The sequence below is a fragment of the Colletotrichum paranaense genome (genome assembly GCF_030867605.1).
Source record: "Colletotrichum paranaense strain IMI 384185 chromosome Unknown Scaffold_5.1, whole genome shotgun sequence".
Classification (NCBI taxonomy): domain Eukaryota; kingdom Fungi; phylum Ascomycota; class Sordariomycetes; order Glomerellales; family Glomerellaceae; genus Colletotrichum; species Colletotrichum paranaense.
In genome coordinates, this window is record NW_026848963.1 from 1,645,871 (window position 1) to 1,672,009 (window position 26,139).

Below are 26,139 nucleotides of genomic sequence, written 5' to 3' on the forward strand. Positions count from 1 at the left end.
TCTGTGAGAAGACAACCCCTCATCCGGGAACCCTTAACTAATGTATGGCGCAGTCGCTGCAGGATTCAAATGGGAAACGTAACAGTGATAACGTACTCGATCGCTGCTTTCCCAGATCAGGTCCTGGAAGTCATATCTTTGTATGGGTTTCTCTACAATGTGGGGCGATCTTTTTGTACATTATGTACTCTAGGAGATGCAAAAGGAACACAAGCTTACTCAATATTATGCGGCCTATAGATTTCTGCGTTCCTTGTCCCTTGGTTCATCAATACTTGGGTTGAAGCTGTTGGTATGGTACCCGCCTGCCTCTCAGCCCAACATAGACTAACAAGTGGGTTAGGTTTGACCTGGAGTTTTGTCACCCAAGCTCTTATCACTCTTTTGGTAATCCCATGCAACTTGATCCTTCAAACGTGCGGTAGAACGCGAGCAAAACACGGCCATAATGCGGCGTAGAATGCCGCCTTCCGTATATGAAGCGGTTTGACTCGGAGACACAGGGGGGGTGACAATGTCTTTCAAGTACGGGCGATTAGGGATAGTAGCTTCCGACTGCAACAAGTTGACTTAAATGCTCTGACAAGAGTAAGCGGGCGCCGGTCTAGCAGGATAGTTTGTAAACATTGCTTGATGGAAATTGAGGTCAAATTTTGAGTAAGATAACGCCGAATCCACAACTTCTCCCGGCGACTAGGCCCCATCAAGACGACCCCCGCCTACTTCTAGCTTGGATTTCGCTTCGCTGACCAGAATCAGCGAGTTCGTGAGAAGATAATCGTCGTTATCGGGCTCTGCTCGGTTTGGCGCATATCTTGGTGCAAACCCTTCTTCCCAACCAAGACATCGTGCCCTTTCGCGAGTCACGTTCGCGCCGTCGTGCGCTTCGAGCCCTACTCCGTGGCCACCAACTGCCATATAGTCGTCCTCCCGTTGGCAATCTGCGTTACCATAATCTTTCCACTCATCACCATACCGCCCGTCACCACCGAGGGTATCTTGCCGCGTTTCGCTATGCCTTGGGTCGACTGATCGAAGCACATGCCGTTGTTCGCGTCACGAATTCGCAGTTTTCCCCCGTCTGACTGAACCGTCGCCACGAATGCGCAATTTCCAGGAACGCATCCATATACGCATTCGTCCATCTCGAGTTCCGCCCTGTTACCGCTACTCGGCCACCATGTTGTCAACCTCCACTTTTGCGGAATTTCGCCATCTACGCCGCGGGAGACCATCATGACACGTCTGGCATCTGTGACGAGCTGCACTGGTTCCCACCCGCCGTCGTCCATCGCCGGCTGAGCCTTCGATTCGCCAATATACGTCCATGTTGCGACGTCCCAGCTCACCAGCCTCCCCGAACGATCCACCGTTGCGAGTCGACTTGAATCCGTCGAAAATGCGAACTTGGATACCGGCCGGCCGCTGGTCACTTTCTTGCTTTCGCTGATTGTCTGGACGTGCGTGTTGATAATTGTTTCCCAAACGTCCACACACCCGGCCGATATCCACGCGAGTAAACGACCATCAGGCGAAAATTGTGGTGAGTGGAAGTCCAAACCCGTCGTGAACATTGCCTCAGGGGCTTTGTCTGCCCAGTTGAACGTCCATACCTCCTCGCATTTGGACCCCGACCGGAACGACAGCGCGAGAACGTCGCTACTTGTCGGAGAGATGGCAATGCCCGTAATGTGGTCGAGGACTATGTCGATTTCGATGCGCTGAGGAGGCAAGTTGAGCTTGACATTCCAAATGAGGATGTCGCGCTCGCCGTGTACTGTCGCGAGAATGTCTTCTGATATACTCAGGAGTCTGATGTGCGACGCGATGCCTTGCCCTGACGGCACTGTTTGTGAAAATCTGTACTGCGCGTATATGGGCTCATCCAGGCTGTCCTCACGCCGCGTCATGACAGTGTCGTGAGGCATGGCCTGCGGACTGTCTGATGCGATTGGAAGTATTCACGCATCCCTTGGTGGGCTATGAGGCTGTGAGAGATCTCACTGAGGTATCCCACAACGGGCCAGTCTATTTTGGATGGGTGTCTCGCGGCGCTAGTAGCTGCAGCCTGTCAGACCGCCACGAGGTCGGCATCCGAAGCTGCCTGCATGCTCTCAGATACGCACGACCATCCCGGGTGGAACTACCTGCCATATTGGGGCTTACATGAGGTCTGAGCCAGAGACAAGAGACTCTGGTGGTCAATGAAACATCGGAGTGACAGCTTTTGGAGGGAAGCCTTTGTGCTGAGAGGCTTAGATTCAAGTTATCCGCCGAGGAGATTGAGAGGTGGTCGGCGATCATGGAGATCATGGGTTGTCAATGCCCAAGCACAGTAGAGACCTTAAATCTTATCAAAGGACTCATGTCATGATGTGAGTTCGTAGTTTTGTTTCCGAGTTCGGGCTCCCATGATTTTCAACTTTGCCTCTCCGCGATGTCACATGAACCGGAAGACTTCCATCACTTGACAGAGGTTTAGAGGATGCGAGTAAAAAGCTCATCGGTGTTAAGATCTTAGTGTATCATGGCCATAATTCTGAGGTCCATGAACTGCTTTCTACTCTGGGCCAAGTTCAAACATGATTGTAGCTACAATCTGTCAGGAGAATTTCTCCCCGTCTGTGGGTGCATGCCGGAGTTTGGAAGTCTCACCAGACGTGACTTGAAGACTTCGCGGAACCAAGGACGAGATGCAGCAGACGTATAGCTTTTCGCGTTGACGTTGACTGAATCTTATATTTTTCAGTACGGAGTGGAGGAGAAAGAGGTACACTCCCTGTTGTCCAGGCTGAGGGCACCTTGGCGCGGTTCAAACCGTTTCCTGCTTCGATGCAAAGGTTTCGAGTTGCTCTCAGTGATATTTGACGTGGGCTACCTCACTATGTTCCAGCCATGATGCCATATCACTTGATGCCGATACCATTATCAACATCTTTACTACCACGGTGCCCTCAACTTCTGAATCTATGTGGTCTCCCTTGATAAGCAAGAATATAAGCCTGGATACACTCACCTGTTGATCGGCTCAGGACAAAGACCTGACACCTCTCATGAAACTGCTTTCAGGACCTCGGCCTGGATGAGCCCCTCAACAAAGCGCACAATGCCCCTCACTGCAAGTCTAGCCACTGTATCGCCTCCCTCCAACTCTGCATTGAAAGAACACACGACCAAAGACGTCGGACTCGTCTTCGTCGGAATCGTCTCTAAGCACCCTATCAAATCTTGCTCATCCAACCCCCCTGGAGAAGGGAACTCATTCACTCTCCCGAACGACTCATCCAAAACATCGAGATCGAGATGAATATGCGTCTTCTCGAACCTCCTCCGCTCCAACAACACCCCCAGTTCCTTTGAGAAATCGACTTTACTCTTCTCGTCACCCCAGATAACATCCACACCAGCCTCCGTCACTGTCTTCCTCTGCAGCTCAGACACGTCCCTCAGGCCGCAATACGCCACTCGATCAAGACTCAAGGGTTTATGCCCCGGCACGGATTCCATCAGCTTATGCCAGCTCATCCCAGCCGCCATAGACAGCGCCATTGCATCAAGGTACCCATTCTCGTTTGTTGACGGTGTATCCAGGTCATCGTGTGCGTCTATCCACAGCAGGTTCAAGCCCGGAACGGAAGCGTTAAGACCTGCTGCCACGGCGGTGCTGGCGTAGCAGTTCCCCGAGAGGACAAGCGGGAAAGAGTGTGCGGCTACGGCCTCCGAGACGGCGGTGGATATGCGGCGGAGGAGTTCAAATGTGCGGCCGATCTCGCCTTCAAAGTCGTCTACGGGACCGATGTTGACGAAGCGGATTGGGGCTAGGGATTCGAGTTTGTCGGCTAGGCCGTGAGAGAGGATGCGGTGGGGGCCGGTGCCGACGCGGTGGTTGGGGATGCCGACGTGGTATGGCGAGACGACGATAGTGACCGAGGTGTAGGACATTATGTTTGTTTTGGTTTGACGATGACTAGAGATTTTGATATGTAATGCGGCCCTTTGGGTCTTCATCTTGGTTGGGGCCTGGACTACCTAGTTTATGTACCACGTCAAGGAGCCGGCAAGCTTTACCTCATAAACCGAAAGTAGCATTTCTTTCCCGCGTTCTTCTGGTTCCACTCTCTGCGTTGTATGTTGACGCAGCCGGAAAATATTTCACGCATTACAAAGCAGTCTTCTGTGTCGGTCCGTCTTGGTGTTACTGTCAGGGCATACTGAATTCTGTCCATATCATCAGCTAAGATTTGCTGAGCTCCAACATTGCGGAGGAGAGTGACAGCCTTGGGCCAATGGAGATGTCTTGGCAAAACCGCAAGTCTCTCTGCATCGCGTAGAGATATCAATTACTGTCAAGCTTGATTGTTCGAAATTCTTCTTTGTATCAACTTGCCCAACCTTTGCCCTGGCCATATCCCGGTGGATTGCTTTCGCCCCGTCCACGATATGTCGTCGGTGGTGTAGAACTCTGACACCAGCATCGGCCCCGTTGTGCATCGAAGTCGAGTTCATGTTCGCCTCACATGTAATCTCGAATTCCGTCAATAGGCATTTAAAACGCCTTCTACTACTGATAGCCACGTGTGCCAACGGTGACAGGTTGACCTACCGTCATCTTTGGTGGCTTTTCTGCCACGTCCGGGAAACGCGTACGATGAATCTAACACGGGTGGTCTATCGTCAACGGGATGTTATCAAATTAGGCAGTCGAGTTATTAAATTCGAGAGTTTTGAGGATGGCAGATTGAAGTTCGACACCACGCTTTTGTGCAAACGTTGTATGACCGATTTGAAATGTCTAAACCTAGCCCTCGTGTGACAATGCGGGCATATGGAATTATGAACTATACTCAGAAGATCAAGGGGGAGATGTGGAGTGGCATCAAATACACTACGCGAGGACTTTGAGAAAGAAATCTGTTCTTTGCGAGGATTCGTTGCTTTTGATAGACTGAAATCAAGACCAGCGTCGAGACCTGTATGAAAACGCAGACAACATCAGACAAGCCACATATCAAACTCATCTACAGACTACAATTCAAGCTGGACATCCTCCTGGGTTGAATTAACCATCCAAATAAAAGCATTTGGAACTCTAAAAGTTGGCCCCAACAGCCGTGCAGCTTCACGTTGTTTACGGTTCACCAAGGTAGGTACCTATACACAGGTAAGGCAGGTACATTGAGGCTGTTCTACCTTCACATCTCTAACTTCCTTTACTGGAAACAGCCAGCCTGGCAATCACTCATCGCACCTTCCTTCACGTTTCCCCCGGTTTCTGCCTCCTTCTATGCCACAAATATCAAAACAAACCCCCAACACGTGACGCCGATGTTCCTGGCCATACACCCTTTCCCACATTCTATGCAGTCAATATTCTTTTTCCTTTTCTGCCTATCACTCTTTTTCCCATCCAAACTTCCCACACACAAAACCTCTTCTCTTCTCTTTGTTCAAATAGCATTGTATGCGAGTTTACCACCCTTTTCTCCAGCCCCGACTGGAATCATCCACCCTGGATGCCATCCTCAGTACTGATAGTCTTTGGTATGCCTCTTTCATGACGACGGCAAGCCTCACCTGACATATAGGCACAGCCTAGTATTTTTCTTCCAAAGAGAACTGTTCGAAAGGTGAGCTGAGCCCTCTTCCGCACCTTGCTCTTTAAGCTTTACTAACGTCGTGAAAGCAGGAAGCTTCCATAACTGGAGTGCCCTGCGGCCTTCAGCAATTGGGGCAGATTATGCAAAGATCGACGAAGGATACTAATCCCAACTCCTCTTTTCGAGTGAATGACACAATTCTTACGACAGCAATCACAACAGACTAGAGACGATCACGAGAATCAATCAAGGAGGTACGAGCGAAGACTGCAACCGATGATTCACATTTGACTTCTCGCCACTGGCACTTCCAGGACTTGGTATCTCAGCTCCGGTATGTTCACTCTTCCAACTGTTCTTTGTTACACCTGTTTTGCCCCCTTGAAAGCCAAGTAATACCCATGCCTTCGGTCTGTCTGCCATGTAACCGCTTAATCTCGACATAGATACCATCATGAAGAAAGCATCTTCCAGTGGCATAATTCTTTATCTAATCCGCCCTGCAGAGTCCAGTCTTGGATATTTCTAAGCAAACGGAGGAGCTCACACGCGACAGGACCCTCCGTTGTGCGCTCCAACCATCCCAAAAATACTGTTCGAACAATACTCTCCTCAATCGTCAAAGGTCTTTCTCTGGACTACGGAATGGTTCTCGACTCAAAGCTACAGGCCCTGGCTTGCGTATCTCAGCCGGTCGTCACACTGAGGCGGCTCTCACTCACCCACTCAAGGGCCCGTAGCTTTGAGTCCGATCCATGTTTCAAGGACCAAGAGGCTCGAATATCCAACCTCCTCCTCCACCTGCCCACCGCCCCCAACCAGCTTGCTTGCATATGTGGGTGGCGGGGGGCGGGGGGGAGGACTTTCAGATCTCTGCAAAGAAGAGGTTTCAAACAACTCGTTTCCGGCTCGAAGACCACAGACTAGTCCGTCTTCACCCAATACCGCTCGTGTGTGTGCATCGCTAACTTGGTTACAGGAAGACTTTCTCTTCTATTTCAACCATCTGACCGGAGGATTTGGTGAGATCTGACCACGACTGAAAATCCGAGGGTATTTTCTGAATGCCTAGGACTGTTTCATACCTACCTCGGAGTCTCAGTCGTAGACTACCCTCACTCAGACCCTAGAGGCAGTGAATGCAACATCATCGACAAAAGCTTCATCGCTAACGCCGCACGCGGTGCCTTCATAATCCGACCTGCCCCTGCTCGAAACATCTACTGAGCAGTATCCTCTACATTCTATTCATATCGCGGGGGAGACGCTCTTGCACGGTCTTAACGACTAGAGCTCGTCGCAATGTCTACGATGACATTTCGGTTTCTGCTCCAAGGAGAGAAAATGCCTTCACAAGTCCATTTCTCCCCTTGGAGTAGGAAATAGTTCGAAGACTCAACGTCCCGGCTCGAAGAAATAGGGACTGGGGATCATACAGGCACCATTCGAACATCGGAAATCTGCTCGAACAATCACTTACATTTTCCAAGCGCAAGTTTGCGTCGCTCAGCCCAGCCTCAAACGCAATTGCCTTCAAAGGCATTCCCTTGGATGTCTCCCGGCCTCTGCCTCTCCGACTGGCGTTATTGTTCAAACGCCCTGATTACAAAGACATGTTCGAAAGACCAATTGAAAATTAATTGCTTCGCCTTGTCTTGTTGTCAGTAATCAAAGGCACGGCACCCGCATCAACCGCAGCTTCGTATGCGGGCTGTTGGTCTTGAGAATTCCTTTCGCTTGGGATCCTTTATTCTACTGTCCGGAAAGCTCTACTCAAAGAGGTTGGCCCCGCGAACCACGGCTGGGACCATCAGCCTGTTTCCAACTCTAGGCCAGGCCTGGCCTAAGAGCATTTTTCCTTTCCGCCTCCCAACCTCTCGAGCCTCTTACTCGAGAGGCATTTGTTGCCCCAGTTAACGCGCCGAGCGTCACGGCCTTGTCTTACACTCGGGGCCCGTGGGCTTAATTTCATGATCCTGGCGGTGGCTCTCCCTAGGCTTTGGTGGAGGTAACGGAGCTTCCGAGGTAAGAAGGTTAATTACTTACACATCCCCCTTTTGCCTTCCACCTTCTTGCCTCGGAAGCTTGATCCATTCCGCTCCCATTCCTCCATCCCCCAGAAGCAATCATTGATCCCCTGATGGTCAAGATGACCAAGGAGATTTCACTCCGACGCTGTCTCCCGACATTGAGTCTCGTTTTTGGCGACGGACAGCCAATGGGTTTTGAAGCTTCTGGACTCGGTTTTGCACCCCTCGGTAACCAGAAATACCACGCAAATCGCAATCCAGTTCCCGCGCACATCCATCGGGTGTGGTTTTGACGACAGACACACATGACAGGAAGGATTTTGCTGCAGGGCCACAACAAGAGCGAGATCGTAATCTCGGGGATCGGAAACCATATCGAACAGTCAATCGGGCTTGGAGCTTCTGGACTCATGCTTATTCACACACATCTCTGTGCTCACTTCACCGCCCCTTCCCAGGATTCAAGGATTTGTTGGGTTGGAAGTCCAATTCGACTGCGAGTCTAGGGCAGTGCAGAGGTCGATTTCACCTTCAACTAGACGACGATGGCCCCTTCAACTTACAGTTGGAATCTTCCTTCACATTGTTACGCAGAATCAATCAATAGACAGCAATTGGCCCTCCGTCACTCACAGAACCGGACGGTTCGAATTCCCTACCCTGTGATAGAGATACCAACAATCCTCCTTTATTGGGGAACTTCATGAACTCTCAACGAGGCTTAGAATTCTGGAACTGGACTTGTGGTACGGATGGAATGGTATGGGGAACGTTGCGTGGATTGATGCAGGGTGGTTAGCTACTGGACACCACAGCCTCGGGCCTGTGGCATAGCATATTGGAAGGGCAGATTCAAGACAATACACTTTGAAAACAGTGTTCTCGTTCCAAACAAAGAATTGAGCTCTTAAGAATCGTGCTGAGACAGTGAATGTCAGAAGGTGTTGTCTTGATGTCTATCTCGCTTCACTATGCCATTCCAACAGTAGCTCAGAGTACATGTAGTCAGGTTCATGTCATGTGTTCATCACTTGTGAAATGAGAATATCTGCTCTGAGATCAAGTGAAAGTTAAAATTGGGAATGTGGTATCAAAACTTTTAAAACACAGCTCTATAGGTACCCGACGCTCTATTTGGCGCATCTGGGATCCGAATCCGCTCCGAAATCCTTGCAAACCTCTCTACCAAGCGCCTTCAGGTTCTCAACCACCCACAACCGCTGGTTGGAGAAAACAAAGACCTTGCCCGGAGCAAACGCAAAGTTGTTCGACGTCTCGCCCAAGTGAATCTTTCCAAGCAAGACACCCTTAGGGTTCCAGACGTGGATACCATCGCCGCAGCCGCCCCAGACATTACCGTCGGTATCAGCGTGGACACCGTCGGGAAAGCCGTTATCCGCGTACGCGAACACGCGCTTGTTGGCGAGCTTCTTGTTGTCGATAATGTCAAAGGCGTAGATGGTGGCAGGACCGGACAGGTTAGGGGCGGTGGTGATGGCGCCCGTGTCGGAGACGTACAGCGTCTTTCCGTCCGGTGAGAACTCGACGCCGTTGGGCTGCTGGAAGCCGTCCGCTACGACTTGGACTGTACCCGTGGAGGGCTCAAAGCGGTAGACGTGCGTGGGGAGGACGGATTCGGGCCTGAACTTCTGGAAGAAGCCGTACTGGGGGTCGGTGAACCAAAGGTCTCCTGTTACCGGGTGCTGGCGGACATCATTGAGCGAGGTGAAGTTGCGGCCGTTGAAGCCGACGATGAGAGGCTCTGACTTGTTGGTGTTGGGGTCGACGGCGAGGAGCTGGGATTTTCTCGTAAGGTCGCCCTGGTCGCACCAGACCTGCATCGGCGGCGTGGCGGACTGGTCCGCGCCGGGCGGGTAGTATGAGCTTCCGCCGTTGGCCTCGGTGAGGCCGTCGAACTGGGTACTTCTGATGGAGAAGTCGTTGAGGTTGAGGACGGTGATGTTAATGTTGTCTGCAGGGTTGTAGTTGGAGGAGATGTACAGGGAGTTGTCCTTCTTGTTGTAGATGCCACCCTCGTGGAATGCCTGCCAGTCTACTTCTACGATCTTACGCGCCGTGGCGTTGGGGCCGAGGACGTCTGCGAAGGCGGGCTGATATGCCAGGAGGGAGATTGCCGGGGTGGGCAGTGTAGCGCCGGCGTTGATGGAGGCGAGATAGCCGGCGCCTCCTGTCGCCAGGGCGTGGAGGTCTACGTTGATGAGAGACATGCTTGCGGCTTGAGACCAGAGGACTGCAACTTGGCTGAGAGAAGGTACGAGGAGTTGCTGCCGCTTATATTTGTATCATCAAAGGAGTAAGGGAGGCCACAATGGTAGAGGAACCCTCGGCGGCGGTAGCGGGACGGGAAGCTTCTTTATGGTGCTGCTATTCTGTATCCGTACCCATCTTGCATCGGTTCGTCCGCGACAAGCCATTGGGCTTGGCGTCTATTAGTTCATAATATCCCACTCTACTGGAACAGGGACCATGAAGCTATGACGTTTTGAATCACACGTTAGTTAGGGGCCATGGTATCTTGTCAGAGCTGGCCACGGAACCGTTACTGGTGTTAACTAGCGTCGGCCGGTAGTTGGGCTGACACCGGGTGGATGGTAAGCTGGTCTTTGGTACGGACTGCGGACCATGCGGGCAGCGGAGATCATGGTAGAGCCGAACGAGTCGTGGGGACTGGGCAGTAGAGAAATGTGAGAGGGTAGTGAAATTTGATGAAGCCAAAAATGTCTGCTCTTTGGCTTGGCACTATGGGACCATTCCCCCGCAGAGATGGGCGCATCCCTGGCGACTATCCCTGGCTTGCAAGCCCAAAACACCAACGGGATGAAGTCCGGCTTCGGACGTCGTGGTCTCGGTGGATCTCCGCGAGTCGTTGCTCTAGTTCACGATGCAGCGGTACGACTGTATATGCGCTGCGGACAATTACCGGGAGTTTTCCCTTCTGCCTCTTGGCTCTGGAGTCTGGAGACCTTCAACCAGGGCTCTGGGGTGTACTACTTTTTTTCTTCGAGAACCCTTTTGGTGTTCTTTAACTCCGGTGCTCCTAGAATAGAGCCTACGAGAGTCAGGAGTTGATGACGGTGCGGAGACGCCAGAGAACGCCCAATAAGACTAAGACAGGAACGGCGATCGCCTTTAGGGGCTGGTAGGGCCGATCTTTGAATGATTGCGGAGATCATGTAACTCTAAACCCCACAAACAAGCTTATTGACAGCCACCCCTCGCGCGTACGGCATTGTACGGTATTGGGCTGCATGGTGGTCTCTCTCGAAGTGGACGAGACGAGTATGTGTTGATTGCTGGCGCTGAGGCGCATAGTCTTGGCTGCAAAATATCTTGTTTCGTTCATCCCAAGTCCCCCTTGCTAGAGCAAAACTCTGTTCAACTTGACACACGAGAGACGTAGGCTGGACAACGCCATCGCAACTACGGATGTTGACGGTCATACACATGGGATGCAAGGCAGCGAGAGATTGGGCGTGTGCGGGCCCGACAAAGCGGTCGTCTACTGTCCGTAGACAGTTGGGTCGTTCGAAATTTGAGCTTGTTTGGTGAGATTTCCCGAGTGTATGAGGTCTTTTTTGGGACGAAAAAGGGCCGAGAGAAGAGTGCCGGAGGGAGACCGTTACATGACTCTGCTGACGATGGTGGACCGTTTCGCCGGCCTGTGCTTGGCTTGGCGTGCCAATTTTGCCCAGCCGAGTTGTTGACTCGATCTCCGAGTCTCAGCGACGATTTGCATGAGCACTTGACGGCCGAGGACAGAAATCTCTGTTCGGCCGAGGGCTGGACCACATGATAAACATAAGAGAGCTTGTTCACGATACAAGCTGTAGCAAGAAACGAACGTCAAAAGGTCCAAAGCTGTCCTGAAACAGGCACGTTAGCGAATCCTTGGCCTGAGTACAAAAGATAATAGAATTTTCTCATCGTGAGGCGCGGCTCTCCTAGTCAAGATTCAGCCGGCAATCGGTTGTCTTGGGTCTACCCGTCTCGGCGATGGCTTGATGCACGCCAAGATGATCTCCGGCAGGAATGTCCCTTGACAATTGGATCAGCTCTGTCAGAACACCTGAGCCGGTTTCCCGGGTTTGAGGCATTGTAACGTCGCCACGTGAAGCCAGCTTCATTAGCTATTGGCTAAGCCAGCCCAAGGTATCATTTACAAACAACAGCAGGCACGTGGGAGTCTGGCATTTCATTACGGTCACGAAGTAAGATAATGTTGGCTGGATCCACCTCGGAAGGTAGTTGAGGAAAACAAAGCGCTTATTTGGCAACCTGACTATCCCCGGAGACTGCCAATGCATGAACATTAGACGTGGCACGGGCAAGAGTAATCTGCATCTCGCCAACGATGCTCCTTCCCATTCGAAATAATTTTGGGGCATACGGATTGTCTTATGTCTACGCCTCAATCAAGGTCAAAGAGCACCTGGTTGGAGTTGAGGTACTTCCGTCAGATGTAAGCCATGTCTGTGGTGTTGATGATGGTACCTTAGCTCGTGTTGCTCAGTAACTACCTTACTTTGCCTTATGGCATGAGACTCAAGTACGACCAACCCGCAACTACAACTGGACATGTCTATACGTATACCATGAATTAGAGAAGGAAACACAAGTCTCAAGAACTAGTTATTCGAGCTTTTGGATTTTATTAACTACGTAATTCCTCTGTGATGTTCCCTTGGCCCTCTCCTCGCCCCATGGTTGACCTATTGAGGCAGCCTTGTTTAGGCAGTCCGACCTGGGCGCTTGTCAGCCAGGCAAGAGCAAAGCTACAGCGCTTTACTCTTGATAAAAATGAGTAAACATCCTGAGAGATCCCCAGACGCATCAGAAAAGATCCACCAATGCCAGATAAGCAAGAGATCAATTTGAGGCAGGTGAAGGGCGATGGGCGGTGGTGATACTTTACTCACCTGGCCTTGTTTGAGGACACATATGATATATCGAATAATAGACCAACCAGAGGTTCTCATTAATTAGTGACTAAGATGATGGCAAGGCTAGCGTGCTTTGTGAGGCCATTCAGAGGTGGTTGCCAGCCTCACCCCCAATATTCCACCCAGTCACGTGTGCCCCTGAATAACCTCACCTTCTCGATCCCTCGATGCGTATTCCATCTCACCACCGACTCACATACTTCAGATCGCTCCTGCCTCATTCTTTCTTTCTTCTTCTTGCCTGAATAGAAAGGATCACAAAAGCTAGCCCTACCCACGGAAAATCTCTTGCCCTGCCCACCCACTGCCTTTCGACCGCCCACCTCTTCCACTCAGTCCTTTCTCGCTCATCCTCACACTCCCACTTTCTTCTCTTTTTCTCACACAAACCACACACTTTCTTCTTCACAAACAACTTTCACACTCACATTCACAAGCAAACAACAAAGCAATCCATCACTTCCAACCAACAAATCATCACCAACCAAGAATTCCAATTCTTCACTCATCTCAGTCACCATGAAGGTTCGTTTGTGATCTATTTCCGCTTCTTCCCGTGCCTCGTACCCCCCCCCCCCTCCTCCCCCAAAAGAAATATTGGCGTTCTGAAAACTCACAAATATTCCGCTTCCAGTCCTACGTTGCCATCACCGCCGCTGGCGCCATCATCGGTGCTGCCGTCAACGGTATGCCCGTTCTGGACAACCAGGCTGCTGTCAACGGCCTTGGCGCTCAGATTCCCGCTCAGGCTGGCATCGCTGGCTTCAAGCACAACATTCGCAAGGATCTTGGCTTCAACGCTTCCAAGCCCATCATGAGCATCAGCTCCGAGGCCTTGGTCGTTCACCAGACCACCACCATGGCCGACTACAAGCAGCCCATGGCTACTGAGGTCAACAAGTGCACCACTTTCCCGATCAGCGAGCCCGCTCTTGGCCTCACTGGCATCATGGAGATGTGTGCTCCCATGAAGACGACTCTCAACATGGGCATTGGAACCAAGACCACTCTCGAGCAGGTCAATGCTCCCATTGTCACCGCTCCTCACATTACCTCCGCTCTCTCCATCGAGATTGCCACCGCTGCTCCTGTCGAGCAGTCTACCACCATGGAGATCCACGAGCGCATCTCCAGCTGGTGCGTCACCGCGACTAGAACTGATGGCTCCAAGCCCTACATCTGCACCGCTGGTGTGGATAATTACCCTCGTCCCCCTGGCACTGCCACCTTCATCTACACTCCCTTCTCTGGTCCTACCCCCACTACCCCCTCCTTCTTCCTCACTACTTTCAGCGAGGACCCTGCGATGCCCTCGATCGCTCCCGACTACACTCCCTTCGCTCCTCCTACCACTTCGGAGCCCAGCTTCTTCCTTACTACTTTCAGCGAGGATCCCGAGATGGTCGCCGCTGCTTCTACCTCGACTCCTCTTGCCACCTCGTCCACTGAGTATAGCATCATCGGCGCCCCGATTGTTACTCGTGCCACCACTGTCGAGCCCGTCATCACTGAGACTCAGACTGTCATTGTTACAGCCTCGGCTTAGGTGTCATGTCACCTTTACATACATGTGATCTCAACATATTGAAAAGTTTGGGAAAGAACCTGGATCGGTGGATTTTGGGCATACTTGTGGGGGATTCGTTTCCATTCATGGGAACACTTGGGATTCAAGACGGACTGGGTTTGGGAACAGGCATCAAGGAGGGTTCAGGTCAATGGGTCATTCATTCTCCATTGTGATTAAACTTCGACCAGTATCAGGTTCTCATTCATCGTTGGCAGCTACAGGCTGCTCGTTGATATCAGCAGCAAAGGCTGCGTATCAGGTGTGACAAAGAATACACTGGCATTGAAAACAATCATCCTGTCCCTTCTCTTTGTGACTTTGTGACGTTCTGTCACCTGTGACGGCTTTCTGTGTTCATCTCCCCCATCCTAACGCTTTTGAGGCCCCGTGGTGAAGTCCTTGAAAGAAGTCACGATGATACCTTTGGTGGTCTCTCTTTCTCATTTTTTATTTGATGCCTACAGAATAGCTACTTGACCCGCTAGGTGTCCCGTTACAGGAGACCTTGTCATTTTCTTAATTTTCTCTTGGCTTCAATCCCCTCAGTGTCTTTAAGGTCGAGGATGTGTTTAACACCTGCCTCAACAGCTCTGGATAGTCCCACCCCAGTGCCTCAGCTGCCAAAAGCGTCAGACTCGCCTGGTCATCCCGCCCAGGCCGTCCAGGGCCGGTCATGTTCTGCATTGATGGCTTGTTAAAGTCTTTCGGATGACATACATAATCGCAAAGACAAGCTTACCGGCTTCATGTTTACGTCGAATAGAGCAAAGTCGGATCCAGACCTCTCAGAAAATCGCCGCACATCGATACGAATGGGGGCTGCGACGCCCAGTGCCCTCGCTGCTGCCTCACACTCCCTCGCGATCCGTCCATACGCAGGGTCCTCCTCCTCCTTTGCCGTTATCACTCTCGAGTTGGCAGTGACCGCTACCACGCCGTTGTAGGGAGCGATCCCGTCTTGATGATTGAAGCGTGTGACGACGGGCAAGGACCAGTAGTCTTTTTTCTGCCCATTCGGTGGCATCACGGTTATGGTGGCTTCTTCGCCAGAGAGGTATTCCTCCAGCATGATGCTCGGCGACTCTTGGAAGAGGACTTTGGTGTGGGCAATGAGATCCTCGAGATTTTGGCAGACTCGAACGCCGTGACTTCCCCGTCCGCGAATGGGTTTTGCGACGATCGGGAACGGCAATTGGAGCTGCTCAATCTTTGTTGCTACTGCTGGGTCGGAGTTGATTGTCCAGGAGCGAGGCATCGTAAAGCCACCGATGCGGCGAAGCAAATCATTCACATATTCCTTGTCATCGTACTTTTCAACAACAAGAGGCCCATGCCCGACCGCTTTGATTGTATCCTGGACATTCCCGAGGGACGTGGAAGTTTGGAGTGGGTGAGATGCGAATAAGATTGTGTTGGCCCAGAGATGAGTTGCTCCCTTCTTGATGGCGTCTAGAATCCCCTCTTCGGTATCCGGAAAGCACCACTCGGTATCTTTATCTGGCGAGGGCGTCGAAACTGGAGTAACCGCAATTAAAGACTTGCTGCCTTGGAGGTTGAAGGCGATATCGGCTCCTGAGTCGCGGTATCCTAAGATCTGTTAGTTGAAGTTGGGGCAAGCATGTTTACGAGATAAGACTGACCACCAGGCTTCATCGGCTTGCGCACCCCATTGATGATAGGAGGATCTATGGCTTGGTAGAGCACAGCGACTCTTTTCGACTCCATCTTATGTGAGTCTATCGATGAGTTCCGGGGTGAGGTGATGGCAAACAGCCTACGAGAGTTGACGTTGAGGGTGCGGGGTAGATGAGTCGCGATCCTGTATGGGAATTTAACTCTCAAGGGCCTGCCAACCGCGTTCATCATTCAAAGTACTGGGTCGCCTCTCTCAGCGCGGTAGTTGATATGCTGAAGTTGATGTACAATGGGATTGGGGCTCTTGCCAGTGTTAGGTATTGATGATGTGAAGTTGTGGACGGAGTAGTCCGTCGGATTAGTCCGTCCGCATTATTTCCGTCCGGAAGTCGGCATTGCCAATATGGGGTCTGGCGACGCAGCAGACTGCCATCGAAGATCACCCCATCATCTATTACTGGCCAAACATATCCCACAGACTAGGGAAGAGCTCATCAATGTCAGGCACGCTTGTCGACACGAACTCTTGAAGCTCGGGCATATCGACTGGCTGCTCGGAGAATTCTGCGCTCGATGTGGACGTAGCTAGCTTCTCAATGACCTCGGAATACTGCGCAATGCACAAGTCTCCCACGTCCCAGGCTTTTTGGCGATGAATTTGCAGCGCATTGATGAGATCGCGTGCCAGCTTCAGCGACATACTTTGCGCCAGTCCGCTGACGGTGTTCTCTGTTTCTAAAGCGCAGCGGAGGAGGAACTTGGTGGTGGACGTGAATGCAAAGGTGAGAAGCGGGAGCCAGTAGTCGCCAAGCTGGGGATCTTTAAGTTCTTGAACCAGAAGCACAATCTCCTCGGCCGCCCGTCGTACTTCAAGATAGCAACGCATGGGGATCGAAGATGTGTGGTCGGCGTTGGCTGCCTTCTCGGCGTCGAGTTCCCACTTCCGAAGCAATAGCCTGATGTAGAGATACGCCAGACGTAGGTTCGCTGAACCTGGTATGTCGAGACTCTCGCCCCCGCGGATGATCCTCCGCCTTATATTGCTATCCAGTGAGTCTTCCCACTGCGTGAGCAAGACCTCCAGGTCCCAAGGACCGGTAGTTGAGGTCTTTTCTAGGTCATATATGCGCTCCAAATATCTGTCGAGGAAACGGGACAGAGCGACGAATGCCAAGTATACAGACGTTGCCTCGTGGTCGACAGGATTCGGTGCCGAGCCGCATAGCTGCTCTACCGTAGGAAGAGCGACATCGTGCTGGCCGCTCCTGAGCTGCGGCGGCGTGCCGTACGCCAGACTCGACCTGGGTAATCGTTAGCCCAAGCGAATTGCACCTTTGCGTTGTGCTTGCACATACCACTTATCATACACAAAGATGGCCCACCAGATCTTTGTTCGCAGGAGCTTCTCGGCTTCTGGAATATCCCAATCGGAAGAGTCTCTGTTTAAGCCGAGTGAGTGAGCTAGAGAGATAGCGGAGCCAAGCTGAAGGCCGTTGCCAATAATCGAAGTCAATGGCCGGCCGGCGATATTGAGAAGGATGGCTAGCAAAGTCGAGATGCCTGGGGAAAGGTGCATTTCCGAGTAAAGGGCATCGTTGGCCTGGTTCCAAATGAACCTAGTATCGGGCCGATGTTGAGTGACGAGTTCAGGGGACTGCGCCCAGTAGGTCATTGTATGCGCATAGAGCGAGGCCAATAAGGCCGGCGATATGTGCCTCCTGTCCTCGGCGAACCGTTTCTCAAAGGACTGTCTATCCAACAAGGGGAAACAACGGTTGGGCTTTTCAAAGAAGCTAGGAACGCAAGTCAGGTCGCGACACGCATCAGTAGCAGCTGACTGCGACTTACAGCTGGACAACATCGGGTAGCATTGGCTCAAGAAGTTTCTCAATCATCTGGCACTTCAAGAAGGCTGGGTTGCGGTCGTCAGGAAGGCCGATAGGCTGCTTTCTCACCGTGGTAAAGACAACGGGTTTCCTTGAGCCACCTCCGTGCTCTTGCCGTGGGCTCGTCACCGATATCCTACCCCGGTTCAAACCAGACGAATCAGTAGACAAGTACGTGGACAAGACTTGAGTATCTTCAATGTCTGCTGGCCCTACAATATGTGCCTCATCCTCGCCGCCATCGCCAATGGGCTCTGGGTACCGCTTGTTCTGGGGTGAGAATATGGGAGGATGGCCATCTGAGGACTTTGACACACGCCGGTCTGCCTCGGCCAACGTAAGCTGGTTCGTCTGGTCATTGTACTGAGGCTCCGAGGAGAACGTCGGAGCCGGGGGCTGAGGTGGCGGGGACGGGCGGTGGCCCAGGTCCTTTGATGTACGGGCTTGGGCGTTTCTCCAAGCAGACTTCGGCCGCGGCGAAGCTCCACCAGGAGCCGGTGGGAACTCGCATTGTGTTCCGTGAGCTCGGCAAGTCAAGCATGTTCCTCCATTTTTGTCGACATTACACCGGGACTTGCGCTTCCGGCAGGCCAGGCACGCCGGGCGAAGGTGGGAGCGGTAGGGGCGCTCCGAGGGCAAGGAGCCGCTGTCAGCCTCGGACGCCATAGTTCTGATGTTCGAGGTGTCTCTCTGGTAATATCGAGACAAACTCGTTGCATAGTCTGCCGAATTGGTCGTGGCTATTGATGTTATTCATCCTTATCTCGAGGGGTTTGTGGTGTAAATGGCCGTTTCCCGCGGTGAACTTGGAGGTTTCCCGAGGAGACGTCTAGGATTATCTAATCGATAAGGCCCATAATCAAGATGACATAATCCCATATCGATAACGCACCTCGTCAAATCGGGACAGTGACTTTCTCCTGCCTTCAGGCCACTAACTACTCTTTCCTGTGTGTAATTGAGGCATCAACTTCTCATCTACCACTCCAACAGCCAACCTCATCGCTCACCATGTTCTTCCGCATACACATGCAACAAGTGATTCCGCTTCGCCGATTGCCTCGAGCAGACAAGTCGTCCAAATTTAGACAAGACACTTTGGAAGCTCGCATCAATGATGGGCCGAGAAGCGACACTATATCCCAATCAGCAGCTTTGCCACCTACCAAGGCGCTGAGAAGGAGGAGAGCCAAGCTGTAATGGACCAATTTAACAGACCGGCGTGCTGTCATGCCTCCCCGCGCACTGAGAAATATCTCGATCTCGATGCCCCAGCATTCTCTCATTCATCACGAAATGCGACTAGACTGCGACCTGTGAAATGGTACCAGCGCGGCCTCGAAGTATGCTGTCCACGATGTAACCGCAACGCTTAGGCAGGATGCAGCGTGCACTACTCCGTACCGAAGCAGGGACTCGATGTCTACAGAAGCGAGGGCTAGAGGCGTTCTCTTCGATGCTGGATACCACCTCCGGGAATTCCCCCTGACCGATGTTCAAAAAGAGTCCAAAGTTGCCTTATTCGTCGAATCAACGCGAAGAGCCTCGTCGCATACGTGGTCCAAGAGCACCATGTCTTGGTGGTTGCCGCAGTTGCAAAACTGAAGATGTGGATGGCCTCTCCTACCTGGTTGATTTTGGGCGAGCATCCAGTCAGATGTCTTGACAAACTGGACACGGTCACTCCGAATCTATCAAGGCCATCCCTGGACATGATACCCAGATGGACCATCTCCTCGCCGGCATGGTAACCCCTCCTGTCATCTCTCTTCTCTTCAACCTGCACCAGCGGGCCGCCAGGCATCGAGGCATCATTTGAACTGCAGCAACGCCGGGCCACGACTCCTTATGCAGTATTGATGCATCACCGAGAGCAAGTTTAGAATCAACGGCTTGAAGTCGAGCCTGCATTGTGTCGCATCCCGAGCATTAGGTGTGCAGTATCACCACGGTCGCAAAGGGTAGTTGCCGTGATGCCAGGCTGGGATGCGTTTGTGGCGCCGCATATCGCCAGTCCACCTTTCTACGATACGCAGGGAATCAACGTCTGAAAGCTCGAGTGAGACAGAGAACGGACGAAGACTGTTGACTGAAAACTTGTCTTTCGGTTGCAAATGTCGTGGAGTATTCTACTCCCAGTGGCACGCCCTTCTAATCGTGGAACGAATCCCAGCCTACAGCACGGGCATCGAACTGAATATTCCGTAATTGGCTGACTACTTCTCGAGTCTGGACGCAGTCGTGCCATTCTACCAGTCACGACTCACGAGCCGATGGAAAAATTTCCCTTGGGGGACTTTTGCTCGATACTACTCGTGCCAATGATCCTTTGGCTGCAGGAATACGAGTGACCAGGCCGTCGAAATCGTGGTGCGGGAAGACCTGGTCGGATTTTTGAGAGAATTAGGGATGCATCTCCATGAGGATCTGAAACGCCCACCAGGACTATACGGTTACATTTGTGATCTTTACCACCGAGGCTCAGCAGCTAGCGCTGAAATCACAGCATACTTTGTACAGGTTGCAGCCTTTACCAATACACTGGGTTCTGATCTCGACGCACGAAATCGAAGTTGGGCCCAATTGAGCAGTCTCTCCGGCTTTGGACGCTGGAGGAACGGAGTCGTCTCCAGAATCCCGCTGCCGATCACGATCGTCAAGGAGCAAATCGACTGGGGCAGAAAGATGTGCGATGCAGCTTCTTCAGCAGGTGAGTGAGCAGTCAGCACCATGAGCCGTCTTTATGCGCACATGCCAAAAGACTAGCAGTCAAGGGACGAACATGATAGCGGCATCAAATAAGGTGTTCATCTCCTGGATATCTTACCTGCAGGCAGTAGCGACACATGGCGCATTTGAAATACCTCGAGGGTTGACGCGTCGGCAGCTTACACAGTAAAGATTTCCATCTCCAGCCGGGTCGCAGCCAGCATAAAGAGGAAATAGGACCGAGGCGAAGCAAGATCGGGGATCGGCCGCGATGGAGTCAATATCCACTCAACGTATCCATAAGCCGACGGATCGCCGTGGGCCCTGAACAATAGTCCGCATGCAGAAGCTCTTTTCCCTCAGCTTTTCCCTGCCTTTTCGCAACCACAGGTCGAGCATGAATCCTGCAAAATCGGCTTCGTGTCCACCAAGGGACCCCATGACTCCAGACGAGCGCATGGGTCAGTTGTTCGCTGCTGCGGCACCGCGCTGAAAGCCAGGCTGACGAGAGCTTTCACGCGCGGGCGAGAGTGAGACGAGTCATCTGTGCTGTCGCCTTTTGCCGTTCACCAACGAACGCAACCGGGAGTTACCATATTTTGCCGTCTCCCAGCGAGAACGAGGGAGGATGCAAAGAAACTTCCGCGCTCGGGCAGAATATGTTGAAGAATAAGGGCAACAAGGTGGGAGAGGAAACACCCAAGGATTGGTGTGTTTGTCTATTTCCAGGCTTGCCAGGATATGATTAGTTTCTCTTCAACGAGATGATCAGATGGCTGCGGTAACCTTCAAAGTTCTATCAACCACGCGGGGTCTAGACCAATGAAAGGCAGAAATTGGCTTCTTGATGCTGTGCCCCCTCCGTCATACTCCAACGTCTCATCGACGTGAATCAGAAACTCACCTTCCCAGCCCCCGTCATCCTCGGTGGAGAGCAAAGGGATTCCAAGGAAGCATTTGTCGAAGCATCCAAGGCAACACCAGGAAGATGTGGCCAGCAGGCTGCGGCACAGGTCCGATTCGGGCCTAGGACAGGACGGCTTCCAGGATGGTGGAGAAGCTCAAGATTACAATTGTCGCGAGTCGTACCCTGCTGCGACGAATGGGAAGGGAAGCCAGTGCCCGATCGCCTCGAGGGCCGCAGCATGACGACAAGGCTACCCCATGTCCATCTCAAACTCTCTTTCCACGATCATTCTAGAACGCGACGTTTCATACGAGCTGAACTAAGAGGCCCCCTTCGTGTCCTTCGTGTCCTTCGTGTGGCTGTTCAACGCCGTTGGGTGGGCGGCTTGAAGGACGCTTGAAGGGGCTGTCTTACCACCATCTCAACGTCTCACTGGTCCAGGTCCCCCTCGTGCTAATCAACCAGGCCAACTTTAGCCAGCTTTAGCGTCCGACAATGGGACGCACCGGCAAGTATGAGCCCCGAGAATACGTTCTCCGCACGTTTAGGATGCGGCATGGTGGAAACCATTACCACAAAAGTTGGGTAAATGGCCAAAAAGGAGGCGCAAATATAACCCTGTTGTGCTTGTCGCCGACCACTCACGGCAGATGGCCTTTGAATCTTGGCCATGACCTGATCATGCCGCTGGAGATCTTAATGTTGAACCCCCCGGCCATTATCAGATTCTTCTTTTCTGCCTCCCTTCGGACCCTCCCCCCTTTCGCCATCACACAATGGGGCACCTGGGGACGTGCCAAGTCGGGAGTTATTAAAGAAAGAGGGGTCCCGCAAACCGCCAAGATAGGGCTGCGGCGGGTTTTGCGATATTAATATTCTTTTTTGACCTCTGGGTTCGTTTCTTTCTCACAGCGAGGGAGAGAAGGGATTCATGATCCTGTCGTTTCTTGGCCGTGGATCGGCTCAGCTTGCCCTCGACGACTCACAATGTCCGGCCTCGTCTTGGCCGCCGAAGGCGAAACTACACACAACGTAACGGCCGAATATCTCGCGGAAGATTCTGGCGGCACGCTAATAGGCATATCCATCGCCTTTGCCGTCCTCACGACCTTTTTCCTCGGCCTGCGACTATTTGCAAAACGGTTTACTGCTGGCGGGTATGGCTTGGACGACTATTTCCTGGCGGCGGCCTATGTGGTGGACTTGGGGATGTGCGCCGTCGGCATCGGTAGGTTTTCTGCCCAGCGTGGAAATGGCGTGGTTTTCGAGGTCCGAACTCTCGACTAACTCTGTATTCGTCAGTCATGGTTAAGGTCGGCGGTGTTGGACGACACGTTGAATTTGTCGAGGAGTTTCACCCAGCCCTCCTGACCGGGTGGGCGAAGTGCATCCTCGCGTTTGAGATCATCTACTTCACCTCAGTCGCGCTGCCCAAGATGGGCATCGTCTGCCTCTACCTGCGCGTCTTCAACTGGAAGGGGGCTATGCGAACCACGGCCTACGTGCTGCTGGTGACTCTGGCCGCGACGAGCTTCTCCTTCATCATCACTGCTTGCTTCCAGTGCCAGCCCATTGAATTCTGGTGGGACCGGACGATTCCAGGCGGAAAGTGTGTCGACGTTCAGGCCTTCTTCCATGCACAGAGCATTCCGGGCTTCGTGCTGGACTTTTTCATCATGACTTTACCGCTCAAGACTATTTGGGACCTGAAGCTGCCGACGCACAAGCGCGTTGCACTCATCGGCATCTTCATGATCGGCAGTTTGTAAGTTCATTCCGCGTTGGGCGGGAGCGGAGGTGTCCCCGAGACTGACGATTTCGCAGCGGCATTGTTGCCAGTATCATCAGGGCCATCATATTCTTTAGCAACTCTGCCTTTTCGGACCGTACATGTAAGTGATACCTGGTAGTGACTCTTGAAGATGCGCAAGTTGACTAACACTCCGACTAGGGGCATCCGTCGGTCTCGTCGGCTGGAGTATCATCGAAACAGGAACCTACATCATCGCCGCATGCCTCCCCCACCTGCGACCAATGATCTCACACTACACACCGCCATGGCTCAAGTCCATGGTCCGCAAGACGATATCACAAGCCAGCAACTCCATGTCCAAAGTGACCAACTCAAAGAACCACACACAACCGCGACGCGGCGATGACGAGGTGGAGCTCACCGCACGATCGAAGAAGCAGACGGTAGACACGGAAAGTGATATGGGCGGGGACGAGGAGCATGGATACGCCGGAGGGATACGATCGCCAGCATCAGGCATGACTGTCGAGGTGCGAAAGTCGGATGATTTGGTCGGCGGAGAATGGACCAGGCAGGGCCAGATCCGAGTGACGACGGAAGTCAAGATGGAGAGAGTGCGAACGTCGGCCTTCCTGAAGGGCCCAGACTCATGAAAGTTTTGCCATACCAAATGTTTGATAGTAATGATATCCACTCAAGTTTGAATGTTGACAACCCAAGACGTCCATCGCGCCCTTTTCATTCATTACAGACATTTGCTACACTTCATACTTTGACAATCACAAGTACGACTTTGGTCCCTTCGCCTCCGCTGGCCCCAAGAGCTCATCCGCCATCCCGCGTCCCGCTGCCCTTCCGGAAAAGATGCAGCCTCCCAAGAACGTGCCCTCTAAGCTGTTGTATCCGTGAACACCACCGCCGCCGAAGCCTGCTGCCTCACCGGCCGCATACAGACCAGGGAACTTCTCCCCATCCGCCTTCATGACGTTACTCTCTAGATTTGTCTCAATACCGCCCAGCGTCTTGCGCGTCAACAAATTCATCCGCACGGCGATCAGCGGACCATGCTTGGGATCCAGCAGCTTATGCGGCGGCGCGATGCGACTCCTCTTATCAGCCCAGTACGTCCGTCCATTATTGATGAGCATGGCCTGAGCATCCTTGGAGTAGGCATTATCAAACTGCCCGTCGCGGATCTCAATCGTCTCCTTGATGTCCTCCAGGCTCAGCACCGGCCCGCCGCGCTCGCGCTGCAGCTCGTTCATGCCCTGCACCAGGTCGGCGAGGTTATCTTTGACGACAAAGTCCTTGCCGTACTTTTGGAAATTCTGCACGGGGACGGTGCCTTTCTTGCCGAACACGCGCGTGAGGAGCTGCCACATGCTCTTGCCTGTGACGTCCGGGTTCTGCTCCGAGCCAGAGAGCGCAAACTCGCGCGCGATGATGCTCTGGTCGAGGATGAACCAGGTGTAGTCGTACCCCGTGGCGCAGATGTGCTTCAGCGTGCCGAGGGTGTCGGTGCCGGGGAAGAGAAAGGGCGGTAGACGCTTGCCCGTCGCGTCGAGCCACAACGAGCTCGGGGCCGGGAGGACGCGGATGCCGTGGCTGGGCCAGATTGGGTTCCAATTTTGCAGGCCTTCGGTGTAGTGCCACATGCGGTCGCGGTTGATGACGTTGGCGCCGACTGTCTCCGCGATACCAATCATGCGGCCGTCGACGTGGGCTGGGACGCCGACGACAAAGTTCTCGGGGACTTTGGGCCCGAGGCGGTCGATGGGCCACGCTGCTTTCACGGCTTCAACGTTTCCTCCGATACCGCCGGATGTTACTGCCACCGCGGACCCGAATATCTCGAAATCACCTGTGATGTCACGGTTGGACTTGACGCCGCGCGCAGAGTCATCGGGGGCGAGGACCTTTCCACGAACACCGATGGCGCGACCCGTCTCATCGGTGATGATCTCGTCAACGCGGTGTCGGAACCGGAACTGCACGACACCGTTCTTGGCCGCGCGCCTCACTGGCTCCTCAAACACCCTCACGACCTCCGGCCCCGTGCCCCAGGTAACGTGGAACCGCGGCACCGAGTTGCCGTGTCCCTCGGCCATACCTGCGCCTCTCTCAGCCCAGCCGACGTTGAAGAGGAAGCCCATGCCCCTGGCCTTGACGTACTGCTCCATCTCGTCCGAGGCGAAGTTGACAAAGGCCTCGGCCCACCTCCTCGGCCAGGTATCCTCCTTCTCGCGGTCAAACTGCGCGGAGCCGAACCAGTCCCGCATAGCGAGCTCCCTCGAATCCTTGATGCCCATCCTTCGCTGCTCCGTCGAGTCCACACAGAAGATGCCGCCGAGCGACCAGAAGGCCTGGCCGCCGAGATTCGCCTCGTTTTCCTGGTCGATGATGATGGTCGGCACGCCGCGCTCCGAGAGCTCGAACGCCGCGACGAGGCCCGCTAGACCGCCGCCGACGATGATGGCGGGCCGCTCGAGGAGTTCCTTCTTCTTGTCTGCGCTCATTGCGGCGAAAGTCGGGCCCGATGTGGAAGGAGAGCCGTGGGAGGGTTTCGCGGGGCTGCGGAGGAGGATGTGGCGGACGATGAGCTTGAGGAGCCAGGCCGAAGCGCCTAGGCCGGCGAGGGTGGCGAGGGTTTGGGCTGGTGTTTGGGGGAGGGGGAAGATGTCGCGCACGTTTTGCAGTTGAGGCGCCATGGCCCTTTTGTGAGTTTGAGTGTTTGCAGAGGAGGGAAGACGGGCTGTCTGTCAGCTTTATGAAGGAGTGAATGAATACGGTAGACCAGGTGAGATGGGAGGTCCAGGGGTGGGTTGGTCGGGATGTCAAGGTAGTATCTTGGCGGGCTGGGCGGACGAATTGCCTGATTCTCGGGTCACTGAAGACTGAAAAGAGATGTCCCGGCCGAATGGAGCTGTGTTCCCAGAGCTCGCAGATTGGCTTATGGTGTTACGACCTGCTAGAAAGAGGCACGAACGTGTATGTATGTGGTGGGACGATGTTCTCGGCTGCGGGGGGGATCCCACGGTTTCTATCTGCCTCTTGGAGCTTGGGTGCTTCACTGTTCTGGTCCGACGGCGTG

At 53.1% G+C, this 26,139-nt stretch overlaps 11 protein-coding genes across 11 annotated transcripts; 5 read left to right on the forward strand and 6 right to left on the reverse strand.

The window, feature by feature from the left end:
• Nucleotides 1–69: 69 nt before the first annotated feature.
• On the forward strand, nucleotides 70–459 carry CPAR01_06915 (uncharacterized protein; the record flags this gene model as incomplete). The annotated part of the gene is made up of 2 exons (XM_060491186.1): nucleotides 70–159; nucleotides 241–459. The coding sequence occupies 2 exons, from the start codon at nucleotides 70–72 to the stop codon at nucleotides 457–459; spliced, it is 309 nt and encodes a 102-aa protein (XP_060350060.1).
• A 434-nt stretch (nucleotides 460–893) lies between these two features.
• CPAR01_06916 (uncharacterized protein) lies at nucleotides 894–1,928 on the reverse strand (the record flags this gene model as incomplete). Its single annotated transcript, XM_060491187.1, has 1 exon — nucleotides 894–1,928. One exon carries the CDS (start codon nucleotides 1,926–1,928, stop codon nucleotides 894–896), a length of 1,035 nt encoding a protein of 344 aa, XP_060350061.1.
• Nucleotides 1,929–3,051: 1,123 nt separating this feature from the next.
• On the reverse strand, nucleotides 3,052–3,942 carry CPAR01_06917 (uncharacterized protein; the record flags this gene model as incomplete). The annotated part of the gene is made up of 1 exon (XM_060491188.1): nucleotides 3,052–3,942. One exon carries the CDS (start codon nucleotides 3,940–3,942, stop codon nucleotides 3,052–3,054), a length of 891 nt encoding a protein of 296 aa, XP_060350062.1.
• A 4,815-nt stretch (nucleotides 3,943–8,757) lies between these two features.
• CPAR01_06918 (SMP-30/Gluconolaconase/LRE-like region) lies at nucleotides 8,758–9,855 on the reverse strand (the record flags this gene model as incomplete). The annotated part of the gene is made up of 1 exon (XM_060491189.1): nucleotides 8,758–9,855. One exon carries the CDS (start codon nucleotides 9,853–9,855, stop codon nucleotides 8,758–8,760), a length of 1,098 nt encoding a protein of 365 aa, XP_060350063.1.
• Nucleotides 9,856–10,411: 556 nt separating this feature from the next.
• On the forward strand, nucleotides 10,412–10,717 carry CPAR01_06919 (uncharacterized protein; the record flags this gene model as incomplete). The annotated part of the gene is made up of 1 exon (XM_060491190.1): nucleotides 10,412–10,717. The coding sequence occupies one exon, from the start codon at nucleotides 10,412–10,414 to the stop codon at nucleotides 10,715–10,717; it is 306 nt and encodes a 101-aa protein (XP_060350064.1).
• An 872-nt stretch (nucleotides 10,718–11,589) lies between these two features.
• CPAR01_06920 (uncharacterized protein) lies at nucleotides 11,590–11,772 on the reverse strand (the record flags this gene model as incomplete). Its single annotated transcript, XM_060491191.1, has 1 exon — nucleotides 11,590–11,772. One exon carries the CDS (start codon nucleotides 11,770–11,772, stop codon nucleotides 11,590–11,592), a length of 183 nt encoding a protein of 60 aa, XP_060350065.1.
• A 1,335-nt stretch (nucleotides 11,773–13,107) lies between these two features.
• Nucleotides 13,108–14,134, forward strand: CPAR01_06921 (uncharacterized protein; the record flags this gene model as incomplete). Its single annotated transcript, XM_060491192.1, has 2 exons — nucleotides 13,108–13,113; nucleotides 13,223–14,134. The coding sequence occupies 2 exons, from the start codon at nucleotides 13,108–13,110 to the stop codon at nucleotides 14,132–14,134; spliced, it is 918 nt and encodes a 305-aa protein (XP_060350066.1).
• Nucleotides 14,135–14,674: 540 nt separating this feature from the next.
• Nucleotides 14,675–18,345, reverse strand: CPAR01_06922 (fungal specific transcription factor domain-containing protein; the record flags this gene model as incomplete). Its single annotated transcript, XM_060491193.1, has 6 exons — nucleotides 14,675–14,836; nucleotides 14,898–15,745; nucleotides 15,799–15,977; nucleotides 16,252–17,094; nucleotides 17,149–17,586; nucleotides 17,642–18,345. The coding sequence occupies 6 exons, from the start codon at nucleotides 18,343–18,345 to the stop codon at nucleotides 14,675–14,677; spliced, it is 3,174 nt and encodes a 1,057-aa protein (XP_060350067.1).
• A 1,743-nt stretch (nucleotides 18,346–20,088) lies between these two features.
• On the forward strand, nucleotides 20,089–21,695 carry CPAR01_06923 (uncharacterized protein; the record flags this gene model as incomplete). The annotated part of the gene is made up of 2 exons (XM_060491194.1): nucleotides 20,089–20,389; nucleotides 21,301–21,695. The coding sequence occupies 2 exons, from the start codon at nucleotides 20,089–20,091 to the stop codon at nucleotides 21,693–21,695; spliced, it is 696 nt and encodes a 231-aa protein (XP_060350068.1).
• A 587-nt stretch (nucleotides 21,696–22,282) lies between these two features.
• On the forward strand, nucleotides 22,283–23,701 carry CPAR01_06924 (uncharacterized protein; the record flags this gene model as incomplete). Its single annotated transcript, XM_060491195.1, has 4 exons — nucleotides 22,283–22,523; nucleotides 22,598–23,060; nucleotides 23,120–23,187; nucleotides 23,247–23,701. The coding sequence occupies 4 exons, from the start codon at nucleotides 22,283–22,285 to the stop codon at nucleotides 23,699–23,701; spliced, it is 1,227 nt and encodes a 408-aa protein (XP_060350069.1).
• A 126-nt stretch (nucleotides 23,702–23,827) lies between these two features.
• Nucleotides 23,828–25,756, reverse strand: CPAR01_06925 (FAD binding domain-containing protein; the record flags this gene model as incomplete). The annotated part of the gene is made up of 1 exon (XM_060491196.1): nucleotides 23,828–25,756. One exon carries the CDS (start codon nucleotides 25,754–25,756, stop codon nucleotides 23,828–23,830), a length of 1,929 nt encoding a protein of 642 aa, XP_060350070.1.
• Between the last annotated feature and the right edge of the window lie 383 nt (nucleotides 25,757–26,139).